Source organism: Glossina fuscipes, unplaced genomic scaffold, assembly GCF_014805625.2.
Source record: "Glossina fuscipes isolate IAEA_lab_2018 unplaced genomic scaffold, Yale_Gfus_2 112, whole genome shotgun sequence".
Classification (NCBI taxonomy): domain Eukaryota; kingdom Metazoa; phylum Arthropoda; class Insecta; order Diptera; family Glossinidae; genus Glossina; species Glossina fuscipes.
The window spans coordinates 1,342,165-1,354,550 of NW_023998455.1; the positions used below are offsets into that span (position 1 = coordinate 1,342,165).

Consider the following 12,386-nt stretch of genomic DNA (forward strand, 5'->3'; position numbering starts at 1 on the left):
TTTTTTTTTCATTATTATTGTTGTTGTCTTTTATTGTGACCGCTGTTTTTATACAAAATCATGTCATTAAAATGTCGAAATGCAAAGAAATAAAATAAATTTGGTTTCTTTTTTTTAATTTTTAAAATTTTTTTTTTAGAAAATCATTATGAAAACCATTAAAAAGTGGCTAAAATTTTTTCTAATTTTATGAATCATTTTCAATTTATAAAAAAAGAATTGTCCATGACACCATGACAAAGGTATTTATGCTGTTAATGAAATATGAAGAAGAAGAAGAATATGATAGAGGAGCAGAGCAAAAAAAAAAAATAAATAATAATAATAATAAGAAATATTTAAATACCTAACCGGAATTCAAGTATTTTATTACAAACCTTGACTTACTATTTATCCCAGAGAAGCGCTTACGCAATTATCGTAAAATATTTAAGGAATTTACTCATGAGGAGGAATGCATTAATGAAATTTAAAGGGAATTTTATTATTGCAACTCTGCAATTAATTGCTTAGTTTCGTGCACACATTAATATCATGCGAGTTCTCAAAGTGGATAACTGAGGATTATTTGCTGGCCATGACTAAAATTAGACGAGAGCTTCGTATGCAGAAAATGACGAAAGAAGGGAAAGAAGAAAATGCGTTTTTTCATAGCGAAAAATTTTAAAAAATTAAAAAAAAAATCAGTTTTAAAATAGAACGGATTATGTCACTCAATATGTGGAAACGACCTGAAATTTAGATAGACAGTTAGATGATGGCAGTAGTTGCCAAGCTTTAAAAGTTTAGAATGTGGGGCAACGTTGGAAAGTTGAAGCAAAATCACCCCAAAGAAAGTTTGTAAGGTTGAGGCGGTGTGTAAAGAATCGTTACGATATTTTGAATACAACGCCTTTAATATGAAAATCAAGTTAAGAAGCGAAATTTCCTTAAAAACGGATAAAAAAAGCGTAAGAAAATGAAACAAAATTTAGACGGAAGTATTATGTAGTGCGTGGTTATCAATTGTCAAGCATTTAAAATTTGCGGTAAACTTCTAACTTCGACTCAAAGTAAGCAAAAAATTATTGCGATTAGGTTAAGCGTGTTCGCCATGTTTTATGCGAACTAACCTTGCTTGCCACTTTTCAACTCCTTAGTTACAAGTGCTTGGTTGCCAATTTTCAAGCGTTTCAAATTTCGTGGCATAAGCTCCTTGATGTACAACTGAAATTTAAAAAATTTGCCTTTACCTTTACGAACAAAAAAGTGTAAGGAGACGAATTAAGCTTTATGCTACACTGTAATGTTCGGATCCAGATGTTTAAAGTTTGCGGTAAGCTCCCAACTTCGCTTCAAAGCAGGCAGAAAAATTTTCTTCAAATTTCGTGCAAACAAACTAAATCTTAAATAAAGCCCTTAGCTAATGCTTGGTTGCCACTTTTCCGGTGTACAAAATTTCCCTCAAGCAATCAAAGATCGATGTAAAATTTTTTTTTTGTTTCTTAAGGGACCACATGAGAAAAGTAATTATAATGGAGGCAGCACTGATAGGCAAAGCAAACTTCACAGGTTTCAGGCGTAAGAAAAATTAAGCTAAACATATAATTTAGACTCTCTAATTTAGAAGTTAGACTTGAAATAACAAAATAAACCTGAAAGTTAGCCAACGTGTGCTTCAAAATTAATTAAAAGACGTTTTTTAATCTCGGCTAGACAATTTGGTAAAACTTTGCGCGGTTGCCACTTTTTATGCGGGCAACACTTTTTGGCAAGTTTCAAACTGCGAAGCAAAATTTATTAAATTTTTATTCGCATTTCTAGGACATAGCGCACTAGCGTAAATAAAAACTTCGTTCTATAGCTTGGTTGTCATATTTTCGGGCTTTAATTTCTTAGCAAAGTGAAATTAATACAAAAATGTGGTCCGATTGCGTATTACTCCACATATCAGTTATCATTTTGAATATTCAGTCCAAGAAAAATTTAAGGAAAAGTTGGTTGTTGTTGTTTATTAAATTCGTTACTTTCTCATTAATTTTAAAGTAAACTTAACCCATCAACACGCTTCGGGAAACATCCGATTATCAAGCTAAAGTACAAACATGATTGTTATGATTACGATGCCGTATTGCCGCGTGATAACCTGATAAACAAAAAGAAATTTATTATGAGTAATATATAAATTGAAAAATCTCCCTCTAAAAACAAAACAAAAACAAAAAAAAAAAAAGAAAAAAACTAGTAAACAAATTATTTTTAAGTTAAATAAACAACAACTTTTAAGCATTTGTTTTGATAGTATATTAAATTTTATTATTATTAAATATCATAGATACTGTAGCCGCATAAGAACAAAATAATAAAATTTTAAAGTGTTTATATGATGACATAACAATTATTGTTTACTTATATTATTGAAAAGAAAAAAAAAAAAAAAAAAAAAAAAAAAAAAAATTTAATGTTTTTTTTTTTTAAAAAAAAAAAATTTATTTATTTTTTTTTTTTTTTTTTTTATTACACTCACCACAGGTGGTATATTCAGTTTATTAAACATTTGTCACGCATACAAATAAGTATTCGCAACGTTATGGTGTCCCTAATAATGCCGCAAAAAAGTTTTGAGCCTTCGAACGTCTTTCCTTACTTCTCTATTTTTATTACTTCTTTTTCTTATATGACAAGTCGCTCAAGAGATACCCTTTACCCGTCACAAAGAAGTGAGGAAAGAAAAAGAGGGAGAAAGGTGAGCACAGCTTAGTGCGTGTGGCCGCAATCGCCACCGACTAGACACTCACCATAGCTACGGCTAAGGTAAACTCTACTCTACTTGAACCCGCGCTTACTTGGTGATCGTGATTCGTACCTCTTCCGCTGTTCACGTATAATGATTGGTCATATTAAAGGAAAAAAAAAAGGAAAATTATTATGCTTTATTCAGCGACATTTCCCCATATTCCCAAAGCCATCATAATCCGTTCATCATATTTCTAATAAACAATGTTTATATTCTACTTCATGAAAGGATTGAAAGGATACTTTGAAAACCTGGTTAATATCATCCAAGAAGTCTTGCAAATATCGAAACCAGTTCACGGAACAAACACTTTGGAAACATTCTCGCAAAGTGAACTTTCTATCTTCCATAAGCTCTAAAGAGCTGTGGTAGTATGTCTTTCCACTTCCTTGCAATGACTAAAAGCAGTAATAGAAAAGCGATGCTATTTTTCAACTTATACGACGGCACGGCCGATGTTTCGCATTTTGTACATAGATATTGAAGGGCCACCCAAACAATGTATGGAGAAACTTTTATCTTTGTTTCCGTAGTGCTTTATAAGCAACAAGCAGAAAAGCTTGTAGTTATTTTTTTTTTTATTTTAAGAAGAATTCATATTATACTATAAGCGGGTCCTTTGAACTTTGTAGGTGATTTTCAATATCGAAATATTTGTAAGAAATTCTATTGCTCTCTGTTGAACTTGAAGCCGAGAATGTTTACCACAAATTTCTCCATTGGTATGGCAAAATAGCAGACTTATGGACAGACATGCCAAAATCTATTAAAAGCTTTCTTCTGATCAAGACAAATATACTCTGAGATCTCTTTGCTTTTCGCTGTTGCAAACGTCTTGACAAAATGAATAGGGGACCCCCATCACCTTTCATATAAAAAGTTCTGCTTTTGTTCTCTATGTTGCCTACGTTCGATACATTTATAAATGACAAATGATTATTACGTCCAATCTTGCCATAAATTTCGCGATTACAATCATGCGATAGAATGGATACGCTTACGTAGCATATTACGCTTGCAATAATTTAATATTGTATGTACGAATAAGTTCATAAATTGTGTGTACGAATAATATTCACCTAGGAAAAAATGTCTCGTCTTTTCTGGCTATTTCTAAAAGAACTAGTATTTGGGTATCGTCACAAGACCCGAAGCACAGTTCGAACAAACCATAAGTTATCTATTAAAACCCGTCTTGATCGTAAGGAGTAATGTTTGCTTGTAACAGCGGGGAGTGTGTGTGTGTGTGTATGTGTGTGTGTATGAAAAAAGCGGAAATGATTGGGCAACAAAAGATTCATTCCTCGCGCCAGCTGATATATGAAAACCTATATATATTTTCTTTCTACTTAAATGTGTTGTTGTTTTTGTTGTTTTTTTTTTTATTTAATTTAATACTTTTTGATGATAATGTTCTACGAATGATAAGTGCAGAACGGGTATGAATGTGTTGTAATAAAACTAAAAGTGATAAACACGTGGCGCAGAGATTTTTTTTTTTTGCGAGTTGATAAAGAAAGAAACCGTAATATTATGTTATTGTTATTATTGCTTGAAGTACTTACCTGTTGATTATTATTGCAATAAAATAGAAAATTTTATAACACTTGCGCTTAAGGTGACAGTAAAACAAAATCCCCACACCCGCTTGTTGTTGTCTTTTTTTTTATTTTTTTTTTTGTTTTCATCGATTGCTTTACAATATTTTTATTAATCTTTGTATTACCAAAGACCGGATTAAATCACATAATCAAGGAAAACCACTGCAAAAAAAAAAAACAAAACAAAAACAAAATCACGTTTTACAAACATTCGCTTCAAAGAATATTAATATCATATAATATCTAACGGTTCTCTGCTACAATTATCATAAATATGTTGAAGAAATTAATAAGAAAAATATTTAAAAAGAAAAAAAATTATTGAAATTCTTTATAAACAATCAATATCAAATTTAATTATCTTTAACTTTGTTGCACCATTTAATGCCATTAAATACTTTCACGCAAATTAAAACAAAGAAATGCAATAAAATCCTTCAAAAGTAGACGGAGATAGGGGGAGATAGAATAAAAGATCGAATCTCTTTAAATATTCGTAATGTAACACATTTCTTTAAATCTATTTTAATTTGTCCGTCCCGACGTCTTATGACTTATGATCGCCAAAACTGATCTAAAAAGCTTTGATTGCTGGAAGGCTGGGCTTGTGAATAAATTTGGTAGTGTAATAGATTTGTCGTTCTTTTAATGTATTTTAGTTTATCCGTCCGTATGTCTTAGGACTTATGATCGCGAAAACTGAGCTAAAAAACTTTGATTGCTGGAAGCGCAGTTTTGTGAGTAAAGTAGTGTAAAAGATTTGTCGTTCCTTTAATGTATTTTAGTTTATCCGTCCGTATGTCTTACGGATTTTGGACGCGAAAAATTATCTCAAATATTCTTAAATGCTTTTTGCTATCCTCTCCTAAACACAGCTGGAGCATAATAAACTAACAGAGTATCCATTTCAATTCAATAATGCCGAGAAATAAACATAAGCGACACAATAAATTATAAGTAATTCTGATCAATATAAGATCTTGGATTCATTATAATTTGTCCGTCCGTATGTGTTTGTTTTTAGAACGTTTATGGCCGCGAAAAATGACTTAGACAGTTGCCTCCTATGTTCTTCTGCTGGCTGTCTGCCTTCTTTATCGATCCACCACCGAAGGATGATAATGCACCAAATTGTCTGCTCCATACATATTGCTGAAAATGGAGAAAATGCGAAACTTATTTCATAAATTCTTATTTGCCATTCACCTATTTTGTCTACTCACCGACGGAGAATAATAAAATATCGGAATGCCTATTCTAATTGTAGTGCCGAGAAATAAACATCGTTGATCCAATAAAGTACAAGTAATCTTGATCAACGCAAAATCCTGAACCGATTTTCTGTTGTCCGCATGTACGTCATTTATTCCTACTACAAAGCTTATGGCCACGGAAGGCGGGTGGGTGAACTGAAAATTTTCCCATATATATTCTCCAGACATACAGAGTTATTCACATAATAATCTATCAAAATAAGTCTTTATGTGAGAAATGGTCGAAAAAGTGGTCGAGCGCAGACCTCTTTCAATAACGTTCGTTCTTGGGCCAAAAGACGTTCGTATGCCAAATTTCATTAAAACATCTCAAACACTTGTGACCTCTAGGTTGAACACAGGAAAACTAAACAAATAGACGGACAGACAGAAGAACTGCGTCTGGTTGTTGCATGTGTACGCAAAAACTTAATATATCCTTGTACCATAGGTGGTGGTGTACGGCACAATTGCTGTAACCCGGCTCATTTAGAAGAACTTTTAGTCATCAGCCGCACGCAATTTCTTCTCGGGCTTCAAGAACGAGATATTGTAAATAGACAGACAGGTTTTTGGGCGATTGGACGGCATTCAACATTTCATGTACGCGTACAGTTTGCGATTAAAAAAAGACGTCTTTTAATGTATTATGCGTGATGGACAAAGGCCACTGAATCTTTTTGACTTATTTGGTATCTCTACTCTCTTGGTATTTGTAATCCACGAGTTTGTTATAAGTTTTAGAGAAACACCTGACATCTACTTTTCCCAATAGCTGTGCAGGTCGTTCGAAGGAACAACCGTAAGAAAAGAAACTACCTCAACTATGAAGAAGGGCTTCTCAAATTCAAACTTTGAAGGTATGCTTTAGTCGAGAGACATGGGGGACAACTTTCGCAAACAACATGTCTACATTTTCCACTCCATTTCCATTCTCTACTAAAAACAAATTTTCTCTCGGAACGAATGCAGATTTTGATCTCGCTTGTAGCGATCACTTTGCACAGTGATAATCTCTTTCAGAGATCGTGCTAAAAGTTAAATAATAATCACTTCCAAATGAAATCGCGTACATACCTTTAGTTGGTTAAAACTTAAACTCAATTTTTGCATATATCCTTCTCTTTCGTTATAGCTCGAGTTTGAATTGAAATCTCGAAGATTCTATAATAACCTCTTGGGAGGTGCCCGCCAACGGCAGGTCCTGCTGAAAGCATAGGCTTTCGCGAAGCGAAAAAAGAAATAAAAGGGGAAAGGCGTGCCTAAGTTGATTGCGGTTTTTGTATTTAACATACGATGACTGAAAATCAATTATATCCTATGTCAACAGAGCTATTTGATACTTCCTCGAATAGTAGTCAACACCAAATAAAATACGATTTGTATTCATTCGGTTTAGGCACCAGTGTGGCTGGAGCTGGTGCTAGTGCTTTATTTGCCAGTTGTTTAACAAATACCGCCCCCGCCGCCGCCGCCGCCAACACCACCATCATCACCACCACCACCAATAATACTATTAACGCAAATATAATCAATTATAATACAAATTGCGGATCGTTAATAAATCATAGCAACGCTAATAGTAGCGGTGCTATGCTTACCAATGCCATAAGTATACCACGTAGTAATAATCCGAATCAAAGTCATAATCCTTATCAAGACGAGGCTTTGCATCATCCAACTTCAAGTCCCTTTCTCAGCCATCAGTACCATCAGCAATTGCAACAAAATCTAAATCAATATCATCAACAAAATAATAATAATAATAACAATAACAGCAGCAACCACAACAACAACAACAACAACAACAACAACAACAACAATAATCATATTAATAATCATAATCATCAAATGGCTACAGCGAATATGATGTCAACGACGAGCAGTAGTCAACAAACCTCGAACGGTCAACTTCAGCAATCATCGGAACCGATGTCGACCGGCTTAAATGATTATTCCGATTATGGTTTAGATCCTCTCGATGCTTCTAATTTATCGCCTACCCTATTGCAAGATGTTAATATGAGTGCCGCTACCCAAAATCTTCAAACGACGTCTGTGACGTCGCCATTTTATGCGCAGGACGCTTCATCTCCTTTAGATAATCATAAAGGTCTGGGCGGAGATGGCAATTTACAATCGCCAACAACTAATCCCAATTCGGATCTAACAAGTGTTAATTCATTTTTGGGTGCCGGCAGTAATGTCGACGATGTTAGCTCTTCTCTGATGTATGACTCTAATGGCGCCGCCGGGCCAAACGCTATATGGAGTGATATTGGTAGTGCCATTGTCTCTACAAAAAGTGAACCACCTTTCACTTTAGAAGACGACTATATATTTCCGATAGATAAAAATGAAATAAATGCCGCCACATTTGGCGATTTAGGTGAAGATAATTTTTTGGACATTGAAGAATTTTTGCATACAAACGCAACCGCTGGCTCTCAGGATAATGGTAGCAATTTTTTGCTTAATTCTTCTTCTTTTAATAACTCCAATGCCAATGCAACACCCTCGCCGGGTATTGATCCTCCAATGGAATTAATGCAACAGCAACACCAACAGCAACAACAACAACAACTGCAACAATTTACACAATTACAGAACATGTCCGCCACAAATGGTGTTGACAGTATATTAATGCAACAGCAGCAGCAGCAGCAGCAACAGCAGCAGCAAAATCAACAAAGTTCCTCTAGTCCGTACGAAATTTACCACAGCACACCAAATAAGCAACAACTGCACAACAACAATTCAAATACATTCTCACCGGGCAGTCAGGTAGATATTATTGAAACTTTTCTTATTATGATTGATTCTAGTTATCATTATTACTCTTCTCTCTTTAGCCTTCTAATTCGCCTTTACAAATAAATTCCATAACGCCACCGCCACCACCTCACGCCAATCGTTCACAGTACCAGCAAAGTCAAGTACGATCGCGTAATATGCAAGAGCTAATGAAGAAAGGTTTCTCAATATCACCGGACCGCCATAATTCGTCCAATTTGTTAGGTCAATCAGTTCCCGGCACTCAGACGATGTTAATGTCTGGCCACGCTTTGAGTCCCAGTAGTGGTAGTAGCGGTTATGGTAGCGCGAATGGTGCCAACACAAGCAGCACAAATATCGTTAGCCTAAACAGTACACGTAAACCATTTTTCCTTTCAATGGTGGCGGCCAATGATGTTTCGGCTTTGGCTCGTCTTTCGTCATCGGCACCGACAAGTCATGAGCATATCTGGATGAGACGTGAACCTAGACAGCATTTATTATCTACAGGTTCCCTAGCTGAGGCGGAATCATTCTCCTCTCTCAGTACTGGCAGTGTTCTATCGCCCGATATTAACGATTATTCCCAAGATGATGATGATGATAATTCGACTGATGAGAACAGTGATCATTATGATGATTTATCCAGTGATGGTTCAGATAATGATGACGATACGTTACGCGGTCGGACGAGTTCGGTTGGTAGTCAACATCAATTATCCTCTTCGAAGGGTAAAGAACGTTATTTCTGGCAGTATAATGTTCAAGCTAAAGGGCCAAAAGGCAAACGTTTGGTATTCCAATCGAAACTAGAAGATCCTCATATTCTCAACGAGGTAACAGATCCGGTATTCAGTCCTAACTGTTCCGTAAAGGGCATTAAGGTGTATAAGGTGATTTTCTTTGTCTTCTCCATCACTTCTTTACACGATTTCACTTAACTTTATTTCTTTTTTTTTTTACTCCCTATAACAAACAGCATAGTGGCAAGGCCCGGAAAGGTGATGGCAATGATTTGACACCGAACCCTCGTAAATTGCATAATATTGGCAGAGAATTGGATCGTTTAAGTCGCACGATAAATGATATGACTCCTGTCTCCGAATTACCCTTCAATGCGAGACCTAAGTCGCGTAAAGAAAAAAATAAATTGGCCTCACGCGCTTGCCGCTTGAAAAAGAAAGCTCAACATGAAGCGAATAAAATTAAACTTTACGGTTTAGAAATAGAGCACAGTAAGTACATCTGATAATCCAAATAATTGAAATGATTATTAGATCAATTATTTATCCATTAATTCATAATAATCTTCTCTCTTGCATTTTAGAACGTCTCTTAAATGCTATCGCTGAAATCAAGCAAACACTAATATTGAAATATCGCAAACAAAATGTGGGCGAATCGTTTGAAGAGTCCGATCAACAAATTGAAAGGATTTACAAACATGCTATCAGTAAGTACTTAAATGCATCGTTTCTTCGATTCTCACACACTTCAGGCTATAAAGTACACATTATCGACTTTCTAAGCCATTCAAGTAGTAGGGTATATTAGGTTTGTGCGGATTTGTGCAAAATTCAAAAGCGGATTTGAGCCTTCCATTACACTGAATGATCCGTCCGTCTGTCCGTGTTTTGTCCTAGTCCGTACGTACGCAACACCCAGGAGAATAGGAGATAGACTAACCTTTTACTATACCGATCGAATCAGATTCGCTATCTAAATTGATCCAAGCTTGTCTTTCCGTCTGTTCATCTATGCTTTTTTATTCGGCCTACAGGTCGCAAATTTTCAAAATGTCATCCTCCAATGTGCGGGCCTGGCCCGATTATAATGTTTTTGTTCTTGTTTTTGTTTTTTTTTTATTAATGTATTGCTTTAATTTATGAATTTCAGGTGGTTTAGCCATAGCTGGCATAACAACGGAATTCGTGAATAGAGTTCTGGAAAATGTTAAGAACGGACAACCAAATGGTGGTTTAGATGAATTGAGAAATACATAAAAGGAATAGAAGAAGATGAGAAAAAAAAAGTATATGTAATAAAATGAAATCTAATGGTGGATAAAAACCTAAATTTTCTAAAATAAAAAAAAAAAATATATATATATATATATATATAACCTGTACCCTATATAGAGGCAAATTAAGGAATTAAGCCGGAAAAAAGTTTAAAAAAATATATATATATATAATAATATTTGGATTATTTTTTTCTCTATTAAGTTTAAAATGTATTTTTATTTTTCCAAACACGAATTAATTTTATTAAGTTTTTTTTTGTTAAATTTAATTTTGTTCCAATAATACTTTGTTTTTTTAAATAATACAACTTATCTTTATTCATAGTCATTTAAATATATTATATTTTTATATATATACAAAAATTATTAAGAAAACAACGAACTTTTAAATATTTTTTTTTTTTATTTTTTTTATTTTGAATTTATCTTTTAATTTTCTTGGCTGGTGTAAAAATTATTTTATTCGTTTTAAGAAAAAAAAAAAACAAGAAATAAATAAATAAATGCGCATATTATCTATCACTTACATACAAACATCCACACAAACAGTTATCAATTATTAAATGGTAAAAAAAGAAAATAAAAAAAAAAAAAATATATATATATATATATACATATACATATAAACATAAGAATATATTGAGAAAACATTTTTATATACAGAGATATTTATACACGAATGCAACGCATACACACAGGCATACTTATATATATATATATACTAATATATATATATAATAAATGTTTTAATTATGGTTAAATTCTGTATACAGTACATATTAAATATATTTATATATAATATACATAACAAACATAAATACATACATACATACATATTTAAGTTGTTAAAGCGAGCACGTTTACATGGTGATATAATTATAATGTTTATTATTATTATAAATATTTTTATTATTATTATTTCTTTTATTTGTATTTTTTTTTTTATTTGAATTTTTTTTTTTTTTTTTACTGAAATATGAAAAAAATTGTTTCGTTTTGTAATTGTTTTTTTTATATTTTGTATATCATTTGTCTTTTCATTTAATAAATTTAAATATATATATATATATAAAGTTTGTAAACTAAAACCAGAAAATTTATTGCATTTTTTGTGAAAAAAAATCTTTTTCCGGAATCGCCATAGAGCGGTTACTTTCTCTTTGCATTCAAATTTCAATAAAATTAAAATAATTTCCGATCAATATTATCCTGAGTCCGGATTTATGGCTGTCGACATTGAAGGCACGCTTACTCGACTTAACCATCTTTTTCAAAAGTCTTGTTCTGCGAATTTAGACAAGTCAGCTTTTTCCAAAATACGTGTAACACCCAAAAGAAAGCTCCAGAGACCCTATAAAGAATAAGCGTGAGTGATTTAACCATGTCTCTCCGTCTGTGTTGTGTCGGTGTGTGTGATTGGCACTTTAGTGGTCGCAAAAATGAAGATATCGACTTCAAATTTGGTAGAAACATTGGAAGTTCTTGCATACAGGTTGGTATTGAAAATGAGCCAAACCGGTCGGACCGGAAGTGCGCAGTGAAGCGTAAACTAAACGCAACACCATTTTTTTTAACAAAAATTTTTGGATTTTTGTTTGTTATTTGCAAGTTATTAAAGTTAGAAGGCTGATAATTTCCACACTTACTTCACGAAGCACTCTACTCCCTACGTGCAAAAATGAAAAACGTGCCCCTTGACCAAACAAAGTCAAAAGTGATTAAATTTTATTTTTTCACATTTTTGAGGTTTTATGCTTATTTATCATAAGGCAACTGACACAAAGTGTTTTCGAACTATTTTGCACATTCTTCAAATGAAGATATGTTATCTGCCTAAAAATGGGGTCATTTTAAAATGATCTCGAGACCCCACGGATTATGTTTTCTTAATAATCCCAGCGATATGGGTATCAAATAAAAAAAAGTGGCAGAGTACATTGCGAAGAGCACAGTATTGG

General features: G+C 33.4%; 1 protein-coding gene across 3 annotated transcripts in view; it reads left to right on the forward strand.

Moving 5' to 3' along the window:
• The window catches only part of LOC119639364 (protein CREBRF homolog), a 73,428-nt gene extending 62,969 nt beyond the window's left edge, over positions 1-10,459 (forward strand). For all 3 annotated transcript variants that reach the window (XM_038036687.1, XM_038036688.1, XM_038036686.1), the window contains 5 exons: positions 6,766-8,414; positions 8,483-9,298; positions 9,385-9,640; positions 9,733-9,858; positions 10,302-10,459. In XM_038036687.1, coding sequence (XP_037892615.1) covers positions 6,927-8,414; positions 8,483-9,298; positions 9,385-9,640; positions 9,733-9,858; positions 10,302-10,408 — 2,793 coding nt within the window. In that variant the 5' untranslated portion in view covers positions 6,766-6,926 and the 3' untranslated portion in view covers positions 10,409-10,459. The remainder of the gene's footprint in view (positions 1-6,765; positions 8,415-8,482; positions 9,299-9,384; positions 9,641-9,732; positions 9,859-10,301) is intronic.
• Positions 10,460-12,386: the final 1,927 nt, after the last annotated feature.